Source organism: Polyodon spathula, chromosome 4 (genome assembly GCF_017654505.1).
Source record: "Polyodon spathula isolate WHYD16114869_AA chromosome 4, ASM1765450v1, whole genome shotgun sequence".
NCBI lineage: Eukaryota > Metazoa > Chordata > Actinopteri > Acipenseriformes > Polyodontidae > Polyodon > Polyodon spathula.
Genome location: NC_054537.1, coordinates 34,560,726 through 34,582,783, shown reverse-complemented (window position 1 = coordinate 34,582,783; position 22,058 = coordinate 34,560,726). Strand labels below are relative to the sequence as shown.

General features: G+C 36.6%; 1 protein-coding gene across 1 annotated transcript in view; it reads right to left on the bottom strand.

Moving 5' to 3' along the window:
- The window catches only part of LOC121314460 (piezo-type mechanosensitive ion channel component 2-like), a 211,410-nt gene that overhangs the window by 158,460 nt on the left and 30,892 nt on the right, over positions 1-22,058 (bottom strand). The window contains exon 2 of the mRNA XM_041247759.1: positions 17,610-17,705. Coding sequence (XP_041103693.1) covers positions 17,610-17,705 — 96 coding nt within the window. The remainder of the gene's footprint in view (positions 1-17,609; positions 17,706-22,058) is intronic.

Below are 22,058 nucleotides of genomic sequence, written 5' to 3'. Positions count from 1 at the left end.
AAAACTCAACTGTGGTCATTTTTGGCAGATTGAGGTAATATTTTAACTATTAAACACTATGTTAAGGTGTTAAAGGTGTAGAAATGTTTTTCAAAACCACCGATTAAAGGGATTATTTTTACCATCTACAGTCCACTGACTTCTGAAGTCTTTTGAGAAGTACCCCCATTAGTTTGGTAATAATGATCTACTGTATGCAGAACAAAAAATAGAGGCATTTACAAAACCAGTAATTAAAGATAAACTCCCATGTGACAGGGCAGAGGAGAGCCCTGTTATTATAATTTATTCATGTATAAATATAATGGTGAAAAGCTGTGTTTGATTTTTGGCAGCAACATCCCACAAAGCCCCGTGCAGAAGGTGACCATCTCCCAGTTTAATTAATTGATTAATTTGTCGCTAAACTGGAGATGGTCACCGGTATAAAAGCCTGCAGCTCTCCCTTTTCGAAGAGGGTGTTTAAGAGGACAGAACGAGAGCGAGAGGAGAACTAAACAAAACTGAAAGTAAGAACAAAACAATACAATCAGTGGAGGCGGCTGCCCAGCCTGACCTGGGTTTTGTTGTGTTTTTGTGTTCGTGATTTGTTTTGTTTATCTGTTTTATTTTTGCTCTGTGAGCAGTGTTTTGTGTTAAAATATTTTATTTATTTTTGTTTAAATAAAAACGGCGTCGCTGTGCGATTTGCACCTGTGTACCTGTGTGTGTTTGCACTTCCTGTTTCTGGCCTGACGTCACCGCCCTCAGCCACCCTGTCACACTGCCTTATTTATTACAAAATATATTAGTTAAAATGTCTCAGTCTCCTAATTATTTATCTAAATGTATATTATGTGGAAATAAAAACAGCCATCAATGAGCTTTTTGCTTACAACTGCAAGAATCATCAGGAATAACATTTTAATTTGAAACTAAATTATTTAAAAAAGAGTTCAACTGTAACATGTTAATGTTTATATACAATAACATATGAATAGCCATACTTGTTTCTAAAATGATTTTGTTTATGTATTTTTTTTTTTTTATTAAACTTCTGTGAAATTAATACGTGTGGTAAATTTTGGAAGCATTCCCTCTCAAATGTACACATTTTTAACTAGTATAACCACTACATAAATTCCAGCATCTGGGCCTATATTACTTTGCACTTGATGCAAAACTTATTTCAATATATTTCTATAATCACAAAAAATCCAGTTTCATACGTTTTCTTTTTAACCCCTTTTCTCACTTAAAATGTGTTAGTACTATAATAGCATGCTTCTAGAATTATTTCCCCCAGTTTTGGTGCATAACGAAAAGAGAATAAAATAGTTCCTTTACCGTAAATAGGGCAGCTACATTTAAAGAAAATATTACTGCATAATCTCCTCAGGAGACCTGACTAATTATTTCAGACCCAAGCCTCTCAAGCACCAAGTCAAACATGTGGCCTTGGTCCACAACCAGCAAAAACATTGATTGTTAATATTAATAGACATCCTCCAACACTTTCCTGTAGCAAGTACACTTAATATAACCCAGTATTACTGCATAGGTTTACATCTCAAGCCACTAAGCTACTATAATTTAATGTTTCTTATGGAAAGCACTTAAAACTTTATTACATTGTGGCAATCCGGCTCAAAAATGGCTCAATAGTGATCTGGTTACTGTATCTGCTGCTTTAAACAAATGTGGTACTGCAGTTTAGAAAATAAAAACACAGATTCAATAAATTAGCCAAACAGCAATAGCTTTCAGGGAATTCTTTATTGAGATATGCAGAATCAAGCACAGCCATAAGAACAGGACCCTCTGTGACACTGATAGGACAGGCTCAGCAGGTCTAGCTCTACAGTATGTCATCCTCATATAAGGCTCTCCACATTCCTCTGAATTACTGTGCTAACTGGCTGACAGGATTCTTCCCAGAGCTCTATCTCAATAGATATATATAGATATATATTATATATATATATATATATAGTATATATATATATATATATATATATATATATATATATATAGAGAGAGAGAGAGAGAGAGAGAGAGAGAGAGAGAGAGAGAGAGAGAGGATGCTCATAGGCAAACAAGTGCTAGAAATGAAAACATTTCATTTTGTTATTTCTAATGGTCAAAAAGCATACAGCAATTAGTGTTAGAAAAACCCAATTAATCAGCACATGGCACGGAATGGCAAAACAAGCCTCCCTGGCATAAAGAATGTAAAAATATATAAATCAATAAACACATTACTCTTTTTACAAAATAAGAATGCAGCCAAGTTCCTTACAGAAAAGATGCAGTCCTGTCAGCGATGGCTAACCAAGTTAAAAGTTCTGCATTTGTAAACAAAAATATGTTCAAGGCTTCCTGTGCCACAGACGACTCCAAGCTTCATACAGTGCCTGTTTGCCCTGAAAACTCACATGAAAAGCCCCCATCTGAGGCTGCTCAAGTAAATTAATTTAACTCCAAAATAAATAAGACGTTTCACTTTGTGGCAGATTGTTAGTGAGTTATTGTTAGTGAGAATGAATACAGTTGCCAGCAATAGCTAGGGGTGAAATTCTGCCGGTATTCACCGTTACTCTGTACCAGGTCTTATTTTAATGCCGGTACTAGGTACTGGGACTTATTTCACCTGCTTTTCATTCAGCACGTTTGCATTCCATTCATTCACACTAGCGCGACGTTTCTCAAATGTGCTTTCATTCAGCACAGTTCATGTTGCTTACACTCTGTTTCACAATACTGCTTTTCAGTCTCTTAGCTGCTATATAAAAATAAAGATATTATTATTATTATTATTATTATTATTATTATTATTATTATTGGCCACCATTAAAGTCAGTATAATCACCTTGATTGGCCAAGCTTTCATTCGGATTAGATTTCATTTTGGCATGCGTCACAAATCTCTGCTCATTTCCCTTTGTGTCACTGCTCACTGGTTGATAAACGAGAGAAGACTTTAGCAGTGAGACGTGAAAACAGCAGCATGGAGTGTTATTATTTAAGTTTGGAGAAACTATCTGAACATTCGAACCACCACTGCTGCACATGAACTTGAAGGCAAAACTCCACATCAGTGTCTGCCAGAAATAATTATCACAATGTGGTTATTTTTGCACTGATTTCCTTATCAGAATTAGTGCGAAAATTTCTAAAATGGAAAGTGATGTGTGGGACAGTAGGGATTAACATTATAAAACAGGATCAACAAAGTGAAGTGCTGCTTCAGATTTGGCAAGTGAGTCAGAATCAGGATACAGATGCAGGTGTGCTTTTACACTTTCCAAACACTGGCCCAGCTTGCAAAGTAAATGTTAAGAGCAGTGATCAAAGTATTGTTTTGTTGTGATCCTAGTATTTTCTGTTATGAGGACCGTAGATGAAAACCAAAAAGGTGATTTTTTTTTCTTTATACAATGCCCCCTTTCCTACAGTTTATTTAAGTTAAATTTGAGTCTGCGCTTGCGTGTAAAGGCATATGTAAACCACAGTAATGATATTACTTTATGAAAATGTGTAATTTGTCACTTTGTTATCATGTAGGAACCACAATGCCAGGGATTTAAATAAATAAACTAAAAAACCTGATGTCTTCTAATCTCTTTCTGGGAATAGATCATTGTATAATTCATCTACACAGAAATACAACAGAGAAGCACACAGAATATATTGTAGGATAACTAAATCAGTAAAAAAAAAAAAAATGTAAAAAAGTAACAAGGATTTATGTTCTAATCCAAGGTTATCAATGTAGCATGGCCAGGTCCTATTGTAGATGAGCACCCAGGGTCTGGAAAATATGGGGAGGATTTCAGAGAATACAATGGAGATTGAAATGGCCGGGTCATTTTTTTAAGAGTAGAGTCTGGTACATTAAAAAAAGATGGGTATTTCAGCCTGTGTTGCGCACTGTTTGACTTGGACCTTTTTGTATCACTTGTTCATAGCACAGTTTTCATAGCATAGAGTTTTCTTTATACACATTTTGTATAACATCCCCCCTTTTTTAACATATCTTGAAACAAAACTCTCTACAGCAGTTACTGCATAGTGTAATATTTATTAATATTTGTCATTTAAGGTTTAAAATAAGTGTTATATTACAGTACATCAATCAGCAGGTGGGCAGGTCTTGACCGAGTGTCCGTCAGCATAAAAACATCCAGTGGAGATGGCTGTGGGCGACTGCAATGTCATGCTACAGAGGGGAGCTGCGTACACTCAGGAGGAGAGCGTCCTCCCTGCAGGAACGACAGCTGTGCAGCCCTGAAACAAGCGGTGCTTGTGAAGACAATGCCCAGTCAAGGCCGTATGAAGCAGCAGGAGTCGTTGTATGAATACCGGCTCATCAGTAGGTTAGTTTAGGGGACAGTTATCCCATGTAATGTATAGCGAGGGTTAGGTAGTGGAGCCGGTTCATGGAGAAGGACGCCTTGTTTATAAGGTTAGCGCTAGCCCTGTGTGGCACCTTTTATTTGTAGTTTTTGTACTGTGTTTTAATTTGCCTTTTGTACAGCTTGCTGTATGTGTCCTTGTCACAAAGACGGCTGTAGTGGGTGACGTCAGACCAGAAATAAATACACAGTACTGCGAGTAAAATAATGAATGAATGCGATGCTGCGCGGTTTATTACTACCAGAAAATAAAACAGTTGTACAAAAACAGGACACGGCACTTGAGCCAAAATAAATAGACAAACAAAACGACCAAACTGTAAACAAACAGACAAACAAGTGGACAAACACTAAACAAGTACCGTGCTGGCACTTCCAGCACGCTGTAGCAATTATTAGTTTAAATTAACTATCCTCTCTCTCTCACCCATTCTCTACTTTCCGAACACACAACCCCAAGTGACTGAAAACATGCTACTTTTATGCAGCTGTACCGAGACTCGATTGCTAATCAATCATTCAATTGGAGTCTCGGTACAACTGCACGTGAAAAAGTGCAATTCCCCGTTCCTAAATACAAATATACATTTTAAACCACTCGTGTTACACAGACCCATTTATATGACTATCCACCAACATTAACACACAACACGTAACATACAACACAAGTAAACAGCCCAGGGGCGGAGCACTTTGCCACAGTCCTCTGTGTGTTACCATCGCTGGTAACGCCACATGACATCTTTATTTTCTGTTTGTATGAATAAATCCTGCGCGCCTGTGCTGGCGTTTTTCAACTCCACCTCCATTGTCTCTGTGTATTGCTTAAACAGCAGTTACCCACACACATGACACAACAAAAAATAGATATTGGATAAAAACTTTAAAAATTATATACAGTAAGAAATTTAATTATGAGAACAAAATGAATAACATATTCATTGACATAGCTTAAAATTCATATTACCAAACCCTTCAATAACCTCCATGTTTTCAAACACAAGTACAAAAGTATGCAAGATGACACATTGGGCAGACCATGGATCTTTAAAAAAAAAAAAAAAAAAAAAAACTGTATACACTGTATAGGATAGACCTGTAAGGACAGACCCGTAAGAGTGAAAATTTCAGGCAACCTCTAATTAGGTTTTATGACATGGCTCATAGTTTAGCAATTTCACAGAATGTAATCACCCAGCACTCAGAAAGATCAATTAAAGGGCAGGCTCAGAATTTGTTAGAGCTCTGTGTGAAGCATGGCAACACGATGACCTCAGCAACTTCACCACAAGATTTCATGAATGGACAAAGGTGATTTAAAATCCAAGAGAAACTTCATTTTATTGTTCTTGGCACCTCCTTCACATTTTTTATTTTGTATTTTAAGATTCTAGACACATGTCTGTAAACTTGTAAACTACCTCCTGCATGCATTAAAAGTTTCTTCCTGTCACAGTCCAAACTCAACATTTCAAATGCTAATCGCTCCAAGCCTAATTCTTTAATTAATATTTTATTAAGCAATGTTTTAGCCCCTTCCCTCTGTTAAAGTAAATGCAGTATATCATACACTAACCTTTTATGACAACAGTTTGAGCCATACGTGTTGCGAAGTGCCTTTTGACACTAGAAAAATACAATATTTATTGTAAGCGTGATTCAAGCCTTCATCTAAAAAATCTGTGCTGTTGAGCTTTTGTGCTGTGCTGCTTTCAAGTAAATACATTATGGTAGCTTCCCAGTGGATGAAGCACAAAAGTAGAGCGTGTTGGAAAAGTCGTAAAGAAACATCCTCAGGAAATTGATGTTGATATTGCACATGACAGTTTTGTGGGAATTTACTTATCTGGCTTCTCAATACTCGTTTCCTGGGAAGGTATATCAGATTAACTGTCTCTCTCCCTTTCCCCACTTTCAGTGTGTATTTTATTATGTATGTGTTTTGTTTTTACAAGAATAAAAGATTCCCACATGTGGCATGTATTGCCTTCAGTTTCTTAGTGCTTTGGTGCAAAGATAAATCACTAAAATACGAATCACTGTGCTACATTCTGTAGTACCACTTATTTTGGCACCAGTCCCAGGGGTAGGAGTACTAAAGTGTTGCACCTGTCACAATAGTCGCAAACCAGTTGCAAACGAGTCAGAAGTCTTGGGTGAAATATACTGGACAAGTGCAATGCTATTTGCGACTTTTTAGTGAATGCTTTGCGGCAGCAGTTTCTGTTTGTGGTTTAAGCTTAGATGAATATGTAATTATGGATGATCCAGTGGAGGCTCCTTAGAGGAGGCTATGGAGGCAGAGCCTCCTTAAATTTTCAAAGGAAAATAAAAAAAGGTGGTTTGCAGTTGTGCACAATTTAGCACTGCACCCCTGACTAACTTAAATAAAAACAGACATCATACATTTAGCTTATAGGTTAGTAATGATAATACGAATTAGTGGTATGATACAAAATGTGTTGCTGGTCCTTTTAAATTCGTATTAACGAGAATTGACTGTCCTGCTGTATCATAACTTGTCAATGCGGCACTATGATCTATTTTGTGTTAATTCTCTAGGCTGCCAAGTTAATAATAATAATAATAATAATAATAATAATAAATAATAATAATAATAATAATAATAACTGTAAAATCATTTAGTTTCAATTTAAAATAATATTTTATTCGCATTGTACACACATTGGCATGATTTATTTTGTGTTACCATACCGGTAGCCTAGAGGCTAAAGTAAAAAGAAAGTGCATTAGGTGTTCATTTGATTTTACTACTGGACTGTATACTGTGTAGGCATACAGTACAGATTTATATTTTTGTTCATAATGTAACGTGTAGCCTACCCAAAAATTATTAGTGTTATTTCAGCACAATGATTTATACATTTAAAATACAGTGAGCACTATAAATGTATGCGTGTGATTTTTTGGTATTGTAGCGACCCGGACAACTTGGGGCTCAGAATACCCGCTGCTGTGAGTGTTATGTGTTGTACGGGTTTATTGTTAAGCTGGTATGCATGCGAAAGTGTATGCGCAGCTGGGAGTCAGTGGGGTTGGTTAGATTGCACGACGCGGTCTGTGCGTGTGTGAGTGGTGCAAGTGTGAGTGGTGGACGTAAGTGTGTGTGACAGTTACAGTTTTTGTTTTGTAGTAAATAATAAACAAGGACTAAACAATACTAACCTTGTCAGCGACTTTATTGCTGGTGCCGTAAAGAAAAGGGACGGTGCTACATAAGAGGTCAGAGAACCACTAGCAAACTCAGACCACAACATGGTCTCATTTGAAGTGTTTTTTAAAACCCCAAAAGTAATGACTAAAGCTAAGGTTTACAATTTTAGAAAAGCAAACTATGAAGGTATGAAACAGAGACTAACAGAAGTAGATTGGAGTAAAATAGAGAAAACATCCACAGAAAAAGGATGGTTGTTCTTCAAAAATGTAGTACTACAGGCACAAAACAATTACATCCCTAAAGTAGACAAATCTAAATGTAAAACTAAATTGCCAAAATGGTTTAATAGATCAATTAAAAAAAATATTCAGCGAAAAAAGGCACTTTACAGAGCATTAAAAAGGGACCAAAAAGAAAGTACACAGAAAGAGTACACGGAACTGCAAACGCAAAAAGGAAGTTAGAAAGGCCAAGAGAGAAATAGAAATGAACATTGCTAAGGGGGCTAAAACCAATTCCAAAATGTTTTTCCAATATTACAACAGCAAGAGAATGTTCAAAGAGGAGGTTAAATGTCTAGGAGATACAAATGGCAATATCGTAGATGAAGAAAAAAAATAGCAAATATATTAAATGATTACTTTTCACAAGTTTTTACAAAGGAAGATACTGACAACATGCCCCACATGTCATCCAGTTCCTATCCAGTTTTAAATAACTTTAACATAACTGAGGCAGAAGTATTAAAGGGACTAGGAGCTCTTAAAATAAACAAATCCCCTGGGCCGGATGAGATCCTCCCAATAGTACTCAAAGAAATGAAAGAAGTAATTTACAAACCGCTAACCAAGATCATCCAGCAGTCTCTTGACACAGGGGTGGTACCGACAGACTGGAAAATTGCAAACGTAATACCGATCCACAAAAAGGGAAATAAAACTGAACCAGGTAACTACAGACCAGTAAGCCTGACTTCTATTATATGCAAACTTATGGAAACTATAATAAGATCCAAAATGGAAAATTACCTATATGGTAACAGGGTCCTGGGAGACAGTCAACATGGTTTTAGGAAAGGGAGATCGTGTCTAACTAACTTGCTTGATTTTTTTGAGGATGCAACATCGATAATGGATAATTGCAAGGCATATGACATGGTTTATTCAGATTTCCAGAAAGCTTTTGACAAAGTCCCGCACAAAAGATTAATTCTCAAACTGAACGCAGTAGGGATTCAAGGAAACATATGTACATGGATTAGGGAGTGGTTAACATGTAGAAAACAGAAAGTACTGATTAGAGGAAAAACCTCAGAATGGAGTGTGGTAACTAGTGGTGTACCACAGGGATCAGTATTAGGTCCTCTGCTATTAAGAAGCTGCTTGATGAGATTCTAGGATCAATAAGCTACTAACAACCAAATGAGCAAGATGGGCCGAATGGCCTCCTCTCGTTTGTAAACTTTCTTATGTTCTTATGTTCTTAAGTGTCAGAATTGGTGTATAAATGTAGCGATCTAGGATCACGCAGGGAGGTGCATCACACAGTGCGAGGCAATCCACACACAGGCGGAGGGCAGGCGCGAACCTAGGACCTCTTGCACTGAAGCATAGCGCCGATACCACTGCACAAAAGAGCTGGCTCCTTTGCAAGGGCTTATGTCTCTGTATGCGATTACATCACCTACCAGCCCAACTGCTGCCTTCCCCCGTGCACGCTACGGTATTTTCTTTTAAAACCCAAAACCTCCTAATGTCGGACAAACATATCCAGTTTAGCGAGGGGCTCCTGGGTGATTATAAAAAGCTTTTTGATAGAAACCCATTTTTTATTTGGGGGTGAAGGAGGGGGCTCCACTCTGATGGCACGTAATTGACTGATATCTATATATATATATATATATATATATATATATATATATAATATATATATAATATATATATATATATATATGTGTGTGTGTATATATATATAACAGTATTAAAATAGGTAAAATGAAGAACAGAATGCATTGTACAGATGATGTTTACATTTAACAATAACAATGCTATTTTGATTCTTGAACCCTTGCATGTATAGACGTTATCCTTTGGGCACCCTCTGCTGTAGCAAACCACAACTCAACTCCCGCTATTTATTTGAACAATGTCACATGGCTCTTGCAATATTGATCTCGCTAAGAAGACTCAACAGATATTTAAATTAGTATATTGCTGCTCTTTTCATTACCATATTTTCTCTTAGTACATATGACAAAATGTATACTTTGTCAAGTGTCGCAACAAAAATGCAAACTGTAGTACGTTTGTGCTGTGACTGGCCCATCTTAGCAAACCTACCCACTAGTCTTAATTATGCAGATTAAGTTCAGATCTTTAAAACATGTCAGAAATGCACGTATGTTATGGGAGAAAAGGGTCTTGTGATGTTATCCAACCTTCCGATAACAGAGGGTGCTGAGCCAAGCCTATTCAGGTTTTGCGGTCATCAAGAGAAGATGACCAAAAATTTCATAGGCTGTTTTCACACTAATGGACAACGACACCTGTGCCTTCTGCCAGTTCTGTTGTCAATTCAACGCTTGTCTATTCCTTAAGGATAGTATCTTCAAATATTGCTCATCCTTGTTAGACAACTTTTTAGGTCTTCCAGTCCTGGGTTTGTCAATTACAGATGATGTTTCTCTGTACTTGTTGATTATGCTTTGGATACCACAATTGAATATCAAGTGATTCGAGCTATTCACTCAAAGTTTTTTCTTCTTTATGCAAGTCAACATTGATGCTCATAATGCATCAGAGTAGAAAAATGCAACATGTCTAAGATTTTTGCACAGCAGTGTATATATAGGCATAGATTTAGAAACATTCATTATTTTTCAGTAAGCTTTGTAAGTCTGTGAGTTTCTGAAATATAGTACTGTAATGTGCAGAATTCTTCTAGGTCAACATTCCTTATACTGACCAATATATTTAGTATATTTATTACTGCTATAGCTTAAAAATGATAATATTTAAGACAAAAATAAGCACAACAGCAAGATGTCAACTAAATCCTCCTTCTCATGAAAAACACTGTTAGGCACCACTGGGCTTCTTAATAAACACAATTAGTACAATACCTTTTTGGCAGACTTATAGTATCAGTATACCACATTATTGTTATGTTTCTTTCATTTAAATTATGAGATGGAACTGTTACCAAGAGTTGCAGTAACAAGAATAAATTGTTCTTGTCACTATTTCAATTCTTCTTGACTTATTTTTACCAGGAATGGATGTGTTGACACAAACCTTTTGCAGTAAATAGTCATATTTGACACACCTCAGTCATCCAACAGCCTTTATTGACAGTAAATAATAAAATAATCAATAAAGCTTCAGTTTCCACTCTCCAGTGCTCCCATCAATGCTCTTTTATACTTTACTGTTTGTATCAACCTGACAGAATGAAATACAGTGGATATTAGAGGCTTGATTATAGATTTGAGTGAATTTCCGAAACAGATGTCTCTTGCTGCACTTCAATGTCTGCAATCCCTCTTAAAGCTGTTTTGAAAGGCGTAAATGCTAAATATTTGATGGACAGCCTATGGCTAAGTGACAGAAACAATTGGTTGTATACAATTATAATATAAATCAGCACATTATTCCTACAAGCAGACGCACTCCTATATATGTGCAATAAAGATTAGCCTTATGTATACTTTTGTCTCCCTTAGGAGCCAAGCTACTCACATTAATTGTTAATAAAGTGTTTGAACCCTATGGGCATAAACGACAACAGAAACATGTAAATAAGTACAATCCACTATCACGCTATGTCTTTGTCATTGAAGCAGTTGCTGGTAATTTCAAACACTCAACCATACAATTTTCTTCAGTGTTTTGGATGAAGGTTTTGTTAAAATGTTTGTTTACAGTATGTATACTACAGTTTCCTTTCCTGCAGTATTTCCAATCAACATTTGAATTGAGCTGTAGCATAGTATTAGGTAATGTACATTTCAGAGAAGTACAGTAGCTTTTGAGTTTTTGGGACAGTCATCAGAAAATAATACTGCGAAAATAAAGATCTCTTGGTTTACAGCCAGCTAACAAAAGACTTTGAGTCTGTGTTGCGTTCAAAGTTGATTAAGGAAACTGTTGATGAGGCAGGAATTATTATTGAATTATGCTTTACTTTAAACTAATATAATAGACAGTAAATAAGACAGGATGTCTGTTTACACAAAGTAACCAAAAAATTACAAACTTTTAAATGACAGACCTCACTCCACAGCACATTATCTTGCAATCTCTTTGATCCGTTTGTCATATTCTTTAAAGCAGTTTTGTTGTTTTTTTTTTTTTCTCTGTGCTCCCAGCATTCAAATTTAGAACAGCTGTAGAGGTATCATTCAGGTGATGGACTGGGTGTGGATTCATTGAGTAAGTATACGGAACAGTTTCACTTACTCAAATCGCTGTTTCGAATTGTAACTGCAATGTTGTTATTCGTGTTATCATGTAGAGATTTAAACAATCTAAAGGGTCTAGTGGCAAGTTAAATGTATTTGATTGAAAAGTAACTTTTTAATCCATTAGTCATCTGGGTAGCCTTTAGACTAGTAAATAAATACCATTTTCACAGGTTTTTTGCTTATAGACCATTACACTTTCAATTCATTAAAAAGGGTAACATTCTTAACTATAAATTTGAGTTTTTGGGAACCAAATATATAGCTTTTGATGTAAATCACCAGCAAGGTGTGTAATGCAAACTTATATTTGTTTTTAAGTAAATGTATATAATGATGACGAAGAAAAGAAGAAAAAGGAGTCAGCTGTTTCAAACATCACCTCCAAGCACAGTACGGAATCATGGGTGTTTTCCCAGTGCTGATATGCTAAATAGCTTTTGATACAATCACTGGTGAAGTAAAAACATCAGCAAGGTGTGTAAGACAAATTAGTATGTGTTTTGCAGAGATAGTATATAATGTAGTTAATAGCAAGATAAGAGTACACGTTCATAGTCACAAACAAAAATGCTGGAAAAACTGTATGGAAATGCCAGAATCCACACGAACATATAAGACTTAATAAAACATTGTATGATAGCCGAACCCGACATGAATATACAGAAAGGTCTTCATCATCGCTTTGACCCCCCAGAATCTTGTGGCGGTTGATGAAGATCACATGGGTAAAACAAGTAATCCCAAGGGCATGGTGAAGAGAAGGAGGGGTCGTTATCCTTAAAGAAAAATAATCTACCCATTCTGTCCAACTTCCCTGTTAAATGTTGGGGATAAGATATTCTTCAGCATTGTGGCACAAAGGTTGTCAACTTATCTACTGAAGATGATTGACACCATGCAGAAAGCTGGTATCCCAGGATTTCTGGGATGCTTGGAGCATGTCAGTATGATGTAGCAACAGATTCAGTCTGCAAAAAAGGAGAAGAACCTCCTTGTAACATTCCTGGATTTAGCTAATGCATATGGTTCAGTGCCACATAAGCTCCTTTGGGATGTATTTGAGTTCTTCAGTGTACCCAGTACTACTTGAGTTTACCACTACTTGGCAGTTTCTCAAAGTGGCAGGTTGCACCATTTCTCCACCATTTCTCCAGTGAATAGTGAGAGGAGAACGGATGGCGTCTGGCATGTGGCTGTCACCACTTACAGCATGCATGGATGACATGACCACAACGGTAGCCTGCACCAATCGGTTACTTGGCAATCTAGCAGATAACATCAGATGGGCATGCATGCAGTTCAAGTCCCCCAAGTTGAGGAGCTTTGCCATCATCAAAGACAAAGTAGTGGAAACGGTGTTATATATTGATAGCAAGGCCAATAGTGCCAGAAAAACCCATGGGTGGTATGATGGTGATTTAAAAAACACAGTCCGAGTGGGAGAGGTGATACAGCAGGCAGTGCAAGTGCTGAAGAGGATCGACAGGAGTGCACTACCGGGCAAGCTTAAAGTCTGGTGCTTTCATTTTGGTTTTATTCCACAGTTGCTGTGGCTGCTTACTGTGTATGAGGTTTCCCTGTCAAAAATAGAGAGACTGGAAGCCTTGATTAGTTCATAAATTAGGAAATGGCTGGTAGTCCCACGATGCCTCAGAAGGTTAGCACTCTACGACAAAGGTTTGGCTGAAAATGACACTGATGGAATAACATAATCACTGTGTAAGGGAGGTAGCACTTGTAGTGACAACTGGGAGAAAGTGGGCAGCAAAAGACACGGTGGATGATGTAAAGGCCCTTGTTATCAGTGATATCATGGGGCAAGTACAAGAGGGTAGAGGAGGCCTTGGTCTCAGTTTGGCTCTCCCGGGACAGCACAAAGCAGCTCCAGCTGAAAGGAGGAAATTGGTCAGATGGTTGCCATGATGAGGTGCTAGGGAGGCTGCACTTTGGTGGGTCCCTGGAGCCAGCATTACACTTGAGCCATCAACACTAGACCAATACAAAATTCACATTACCTAGCAAAGGAAAAGCGCTCAAATATTACAGTGAAGCGACGTCTTGCTTGGTCCCCGCCACTACTATCTCATTTTATCTTGGTTAAAGTACAATTTTAGCACGAAGTAAATAACAGCTACGCTCATATAATAAAAATCAAAGCAGGCAGATAATTAGAACTCTGCAAATTGTCTGCAGTGTTTTATAAAGGGACATACACAACAACTGACAGATATAAACTTTTATGAGCCAAATAGGCCATAATATCACTAGCATTGTACACACAAACTGAGAGAAACTGAGAACGATCGTAAACTTGTGAGATTAAACTTGTACGCTTAAACGTATGATGAAAAACTACAGTGTGCATTGAAAACATACAGTTGGTAAATGGGAACACTGCAACCTAGTACCATATGCCCATAAGCCCACTGCTACTATAGCCTCATATTTCAAGTATATTGGCTATAAAATTATGTAAACCACAATAGTCTACTGAGTGATAAGCCTCATTTCCAGTATCTTCCTGAGGTAAGAAGTTACATGAGACAAGCAGACACAACTGTAACATGTTACCCATTATTACAGGTCAACAGGACAATAAAAATTTTATGTCGTTTCCACTTGCCCCACGACCTCACTGCAAATGTGACATTTTGCTGCAGTCCAGGTTTAAATTAAGAATATTTTTTATAATATTCTGATTAATTTGTGTATTTTGGTAGCAAGTACAGGAAATCTTTTCAACTAAAACATGTCATAGACATAGGTTGTGTGAGGCAAAATAGAGTGCAAATTGTCTTGATTGTAGTAAAATAAATCGGCTGACATTGCACCTATACAGAAGCCAGATCCAAGTTGCTTTTTATCACTTAGTAATGTCAAAACATGCCAGGGCTAAAGAAATTGATTAACTGCCTGCTTTGACCATGGACAATTTGTAGCTCTCTTAACATTTATTTAGTAACAGAATATGCATTATCAAGCAAAATCTCAAAGAGCAGTGGACAGGAGCTACATCTATGAGACAGTGCTGCCTTAGTCCAATTACTTGCATTTTAGTGCAGACACCTTTACTGCAGAGAGATGACCGATGAAGTGAGATAATTCCTTCAACACAATTTTGCACCAAAAGCTTGAAATTTGATTTTAAAAAAAGCTTACTCAATGCACATTGAAGCCAATGCAAAGTTTTCTCCATTTTTTTTTTTGAACATAATACAATTTTAAAATGCTTTAAACAGAAAGAAACAACTCCAAACCTCAAGAACTGGACTGCTCCAACTGAGCAAACCCAACCCCAACCCCCACCCCCCGCCCGCCCCCCTTTAAAAAAACTTTTTTGTTAAAGGCACCCCAACAACCCCCTTTAAAAACGTAAAGGCAGTTCTGGAGTTACAAAAAACCAATACCATGCGCAGAACCATGTTTGGAAAGTTCAGGTACTGGGTCCTAGTTCATTTCTAAGCCTACAATGCAATGGACCAACAGAAGTAAGGATATAGTTTGTATAGCACGAGTGTTAGAATGAAAATACAAGGCTAGGGACATTTGACTTAAGAGTCAACAGAAATGGTATTCAATTACATTCTCTGGCAGTTCAGATAAGGCAACATCCAAACCCTGGGGGGCAACAGGGCGCTCATGATGTGTGTGCTGGTGGGAGAGGATGTTTAAGCGGTTATGATCTGACTATCCAATCACACTTTACATAGCAGAACGTTGCAACACTACACTTGCACTAATCAACTAATACATCTCAAAAGTTACTACTTGAAATGACACCATTTCTGATCACTATTTAATAGTACAAATAGAAAGCAAATATATTTGTCCTGATATTTTCCTGAAAATATCCTGTAAACAAATAATTATGCAAAGCCCACAAATGCTATTAAAACTGCAAGCTATTAAACTTGATTTTATTTAAACTATGACATTTCATATTAATTCATGAGAACATCTAATTTCCCTTTCGTATTATCCTGAAATTGAGACTCCCTAGCACCGTCTTTTTCAGAAAATTACTGCGCAGCAAACATTCACGCTAACTAAAAAAAGCATGTCAGTCTAAATATGTATGAACATGTTCTAACTGTGTTTAAATGTAAATTAAAGGTTTCTAACTTACATACATGGTATGACAGTAAACAGAAGGAAAATAAACTTAAGTGCATATTTAACGTGCCAACTTTGATAGGCGTGCTGTAGGTGCATTTCTTACTGTTGCTTGAATAGTTTTTTTATCTTTTTTTTCTCTCACTGTCTGGGCCTGTTCACGCTGAATCACTCTTTACCTCACAAATGTGCATGTTTGAAAGAAAAAGTGTAATCATGGTTCTCTAGGTAACCAAACTAACAGTGTTTAGCCAATAAGTCAATGGAGGCAGAGACGTTAAGGACAGGTAGAAGTTAAGGGATAGGAGTAATTATTATTTTGGGAAGTTAAATAATAGTAAACTGTAAAATAGTATTCATGGTTGGGTTACGGAATGTACTTATACAAATAGGAATGAATGTGCATACAAAGTAAATATAAACTAACTTGAGGGTAGCTTAAATACAGAGTGAGTTGTAAACAAGGAAGGAGAAAAATTATTACCAGATAAAGTGCAGTCATTAATTGTTCCTGTATAATGGAATGTTGCCAAAAAAAAAAAAAACTGATAAAACTGAGGTGATGTTAATTGGCTCCTTGTGACAGAAATACATTGATTCTTGATTGTAAATCTTCCTCCCGACCTGTGAGGGCGCTAACTAGCAAGAACAGAGTTCACTGGATGGGCTGGTCTGATAGTTCTTTCCCAGGGTCGGGAAATCGGCCAGCATGGAAAAAAGCGAGACTGCATTGCAAGAACGCATGGACCCGGAATGGAAATGACATGGCAGCCGTAGATTGGAGAGGCAGTTGCACTCGTTTACCAAGGGGTCATGTGTGACAACATAAAAGGGGGTGGATAATCGTAATCTGTTCCTTCACTTTGGTTTATGTGTTATTAAAGATGGACACTGAGAGACCCCTGTATGATAAAGCTGTTTTTTGTGTCTCCAAAAGATGGTCTTAAGCACTTATGCCGTCATCTGTGGGTTGATCCTGTCCTTTGTTTTTGACTATTACATCATCTGAGCATTTTCATATGTTCTTTTTCCACATCTAGCTGTTTAAAGCTGGGAGTAACAATTATATCAGCCTGGGCTCATAACAATGCACAGCATCTCCCAACTGATTAATATTCCACTACAGTCCCAGAATCCTGAATGACTACATTTAAGTAATGGCTTTTTCAAAAACTACTGTAATCTTTGTTAACATTAACATATGAGGTTGGGAATGTAAGGATTAATCACCAGTGGCTACCAAACCCTACTTCTAATAATGAGCACCAACCAACATTTAGAACATTTAGAACAAAAATTGTAAATATTAAAACATCATTATTTATAATGAAAGTTAATTATAAACCTCACTGATATGCAACTCAATGTCTACAAATGTAAACATTATTTTGTGCCAACTTTTTTTCTTGCCATGTTCAACGGAAATTAGCTTAGGGAATATAAAATGGTAAACAGATCTCACCCTGCATTGTTGCATTTGTTGGTTCTGAAAAAAGTGGAATGAGCAAGAGGTAGATGAGGTAGACAAACGATAGCCCATTGTACCGGAACAGACATGCTGAAAGAGAAAAATACATGTCAGTCCCCATAGCTGGCATAGAATTATCATCAACACTTTAAATTAAATTGACTTCAATTTTTTTCATTTGCAGCCTGCTGACTAACAAAAAACGAAGCACAGTGTTAGACATTGTTGTACACTCTTTACAATTTCTATAGTGTGAACATAAAGATATAACCCTTGAGCCAAAAAAATAATATAATAATAATAATAACACTGAGGAGGTCTGCTTTAGTAATATGCAATTAGTATATTTGAGAAACCTGCCTCCTGGCAAATCTACTCTGAAGTGATCAAACCTGTATCATACTAAGCGTGTACTGTATTACAGGTATATATATATATATATATATATATATATATATATATATATATATATATATATATATATATATATATATATATAAATTGTTGTTTGTGTTATTCTGTGTTTACTTTCTATAGATGAAAAATCAATACACTTATTAATTACAAGAATAAATTATTGAAGCTTGGCATCCATTAAAGATGTTTTTTTTTTTTTTATTAACCAAGGGTTTTTAATCTTTGTTAAGTAATATTAGCTAGTCATAAATAGAAAGAGTCATATATACGAAAAACATGGGTCCACAGTTTGATACTTATTGTCATTTAGTCAATACAGCACGTGCTGAAAGAGTTATACATTCATAATTGCATTTTAGAGGGACACATTGGTAAAAAAAAAAGCTTAACAAATGGTATGCATCATAAAGCAACATTAAATAGGTTCAATTACACACATATTCTACTAATTATTCAATTTGTCCATATTATCTTAATATCCAAAACAAAACTAACAATATTTAAAGGATCTTAGGGCACTTTCATACCAAGTTCACTTGCAAGTGATTCGAATCGTGGCTCACTTGCAAACAAACATATTTTTTTTCAAGTTTGCTTGAATCTTTCTGGTATGAAACGAACCAAAGCAAACTTGAAAAAAAATATGTTTGTTTGAAAGTGAACCACGGTTCGAATTTCTTTTAAAGTGCACTCAAATGTGTTTGTTTGGTTTACTTGCAGCTTCATCCAAACTAGAATTCTATTGGTTTCACATCGCACTTTTCCAAACGCACTGCTCTCTTGCTGATTACTAGAGCGGAAGTTCTCTCTGGAAAAATGTTTTCCATCATGGTGATTATGAAAAAGATGAAAACTCATTTAAATTAATGAAACTCTGAGGCATTGACACAATAAAATGTGAAAAAAGTTCAAGGGGGTGTAGACTTTCTATAGGCACTGAGGATTTTTTTCCACTTATCTACACACCATACTCCACACTGTTAAGTGGAAAAAAAGTTTTTATTGAGAAAAATTATATATTAAAAATAAGGATAAGTCTCCACCCCCCTGAGTTAATACTATGTGGAAGCACATTTGGCAGCAATTACAGTTGTGAGACTGTTGGGCTAGGTCTACACAAACTTTGCACACCTAGATTTGACAATATTTGACCATTATTCTTTATAAAACTGTTCAAGCTCTGTCAAGTTCCTTAGGGAGCGTTGATGGACAGCAATCTTCAAGTCATGTAACCAATTTTGGATTTGATTTAGGTCGGGGCTCTGACTGGGCCACTCAAGGACATTTATCTTTTTGTTCCTTAGCCACTCCAGTGTAGCTTTAGCTGTCGTTGCCATGCTAAAAGGTGAACTTCCATCCCAGTTTCAGCTTTCTTGCAGAGGGCAGCAGGTTTTCCTCAATGACTTTTCTGTACTTTGCTCCATTCATTTTCCCTTCTACCCTGACAAATGCCACAGTCCCTGCCGATGAGAAACATCCACATAACATGATGCTGCCACCACCATGCTTCACAGTAGGGATGGTGTTCTTTGGGTGATGCACTGTGTTGGGATTGCGCCAAACAGCACTTTGCATTTAGGCCAAAAAGTTCCATTTTAGTTTCGTCAGACCACAAAACTTTTTGCCACATGGCTACAGAATATACTGAGTGTTTTTTTGCATACTTCAAAACGGGATTCAAGGTGGGCTTTTTTGAGTAACGGCTTCCTTCTTGCCACCCTACCATACAGGCCAGACTTGTGGAGTGCTTGGGATATTGTTGTCACATGCACACATTGACCAGTCTTGGCCATAAAAGCCTGGAATTTTTGCAAAGTTGCCATTGGTCTCTTGGTAGTTTCTCTGATCAGTCTCCTTCTTGATCGGTCATCCAGTTTGGAGGGACGGCCTGATCTAGGAAGGGTCTTGGTGGTGCCATACACCTTCCACTTCTTAATAATCATCTTGACCGTGCTCCAAGGGATATTCAAGCCTTTGATATTGTTTTATACCTATCCGCTGTTCTGTGCCTTTCAACAACTTTGTCCTGGAGTTCTTTTAAAGCGCCTTGGTGCTCATGGTTGAGTCTTTGCTTTGAAATGCATTACCCAGCAGAGGGAACCTACAGGAACTGCTGAATTTATCCTGAAATCATGTGAATCACTACAATTTAACCCAGATGGGGCCACTTAACTTGGTGTGTGATTTTGAAGGCGATTGGTTACACCTGAGCTAATTTAGGATTGCTATTACAATGGTGGTGGCCACTTATCCAACCAAGCTATTTCAGTTTTTATTTTTAATTAATTTTCTACAATATTTTTTTCACTTGGAAGTTGTGGGGTAGGATGTGTAGATCTTTTTTTTATTTCATTTTAAATTCCAGGCTATAAGGCAACAAAAGGTGAAAATTTTGAAAGAGGGTGTAGACTTTCTATAGGCAGTGTGTATATATATATATATATATATATATATATATATATATATATATATATATATATATATATATATATATATACACACACAAAGGTTCAAAAAGTCGTTAGTATTAAGAAATACTAAATTAAACTTAATAAATTCAATGACAAACATTTCAACTAGAAGTTCTTTCTCAATGACTGAAAAACAGTCGATATGTTTATTGTTGATTTTACCAAGTTTCTTTTAGCATTTCTAAATTAAGCACAATTGGGTGTTTAATAGCACTGGATAACCTTTATTCATTAATTCTACAGAATGAATGGGATGAGCGGTTACCTAGATGTACTGTGCACAGACTAGACAAAAAACAGATAATGGCGTTAATAGCCCGAATACGAAGCTACTGGAGCACTGTTCAAGTGGAAGCAGGGATGTCTTGCCCAGTGCTGAAGGTTTGTTGCCTCTTCCAGAGGTGGTAAACTTTGTCATTCCAGAAACAACATAGTTGAGGGACAAATCTATTGTTCAGACACTCACCATCATACATACTCCTTCTGAAGTGACTGAGATATTTCTGCTTTACCAGTACTGTTGCTGAATAGGTGCATACAACTAAGGTGATCACATACATTTGATTACATTGCAGTCATGTGGATTTTCCTAAAATACATTTTCTCATTTGCAAAGAAAGATATTGAATATCCATCACTATTGGATAAGCAGTTCTCTAGATATGCCATATGTTTAAAAAAGTACATAGTATATGTTAATGACCACGAAACAAACAATTTTACAAACAAAAATAGAGTGTGTGCTGTAGAACTGTAGAATACTTTTGTTTGTGGCAAACTACTGTATAATCAACATTCATTTGGTAATTTGCTTGTATTTTGGAGTTGCATTTAGAACATGCAGACAAATCTAAAAGTAAACGTGTCTTCTTTCTGGTCTTTAATCACTTCATATGTAGTTTCACCGCAATCAGACCATGTGACTAATAACAACAGGTATCAAACTGCAACAGTTTATACATTGTGCTTTATTTTAAATATTTACATATCATTGATAAACATTTAAAAAATGAACCACCAAAAGATTCAACAAAATTTAAAAAGGAGACCAGTAATACTGTTAACAGGCATGCCAGTGACATTCATCCCCTGCCAAGGGAGTAAATTCAATAATGAAAAAGTACATCATCAAATGTCTCTATGTGCCCACGGTTTCTGATACTCTCAATAACTTGCTAATGTATCATCACAACTGGACAAGTGGCTAAATGTGCATTATGCAAAAAATGTAAGGGTGACATTCATATATATAGAGACTGACAGCCTCCAAATACCCCAGACTATGATACAGTCGGCAAGTGCTGCTGAAGAAGCTAATAAGAAAAGCTATAAAAGAAACCACATTATAAATAATTGGTTAGCACTCTTTTAAGGTAGTAGAGCATTCCTCAGATCAGCAGGATCTCTCTGTCCCGTGAGGCTATAAACTAAACTGCCAAAAGCACATGCTGGAAAAAGTATATTGGATGATAATAGCAGGCAAAAGTCTGTGATGCATTCTCTTTTTTCAAAGTGGTGTTGAAAACATGATACAATATAAAACTTCCAGGAAAAG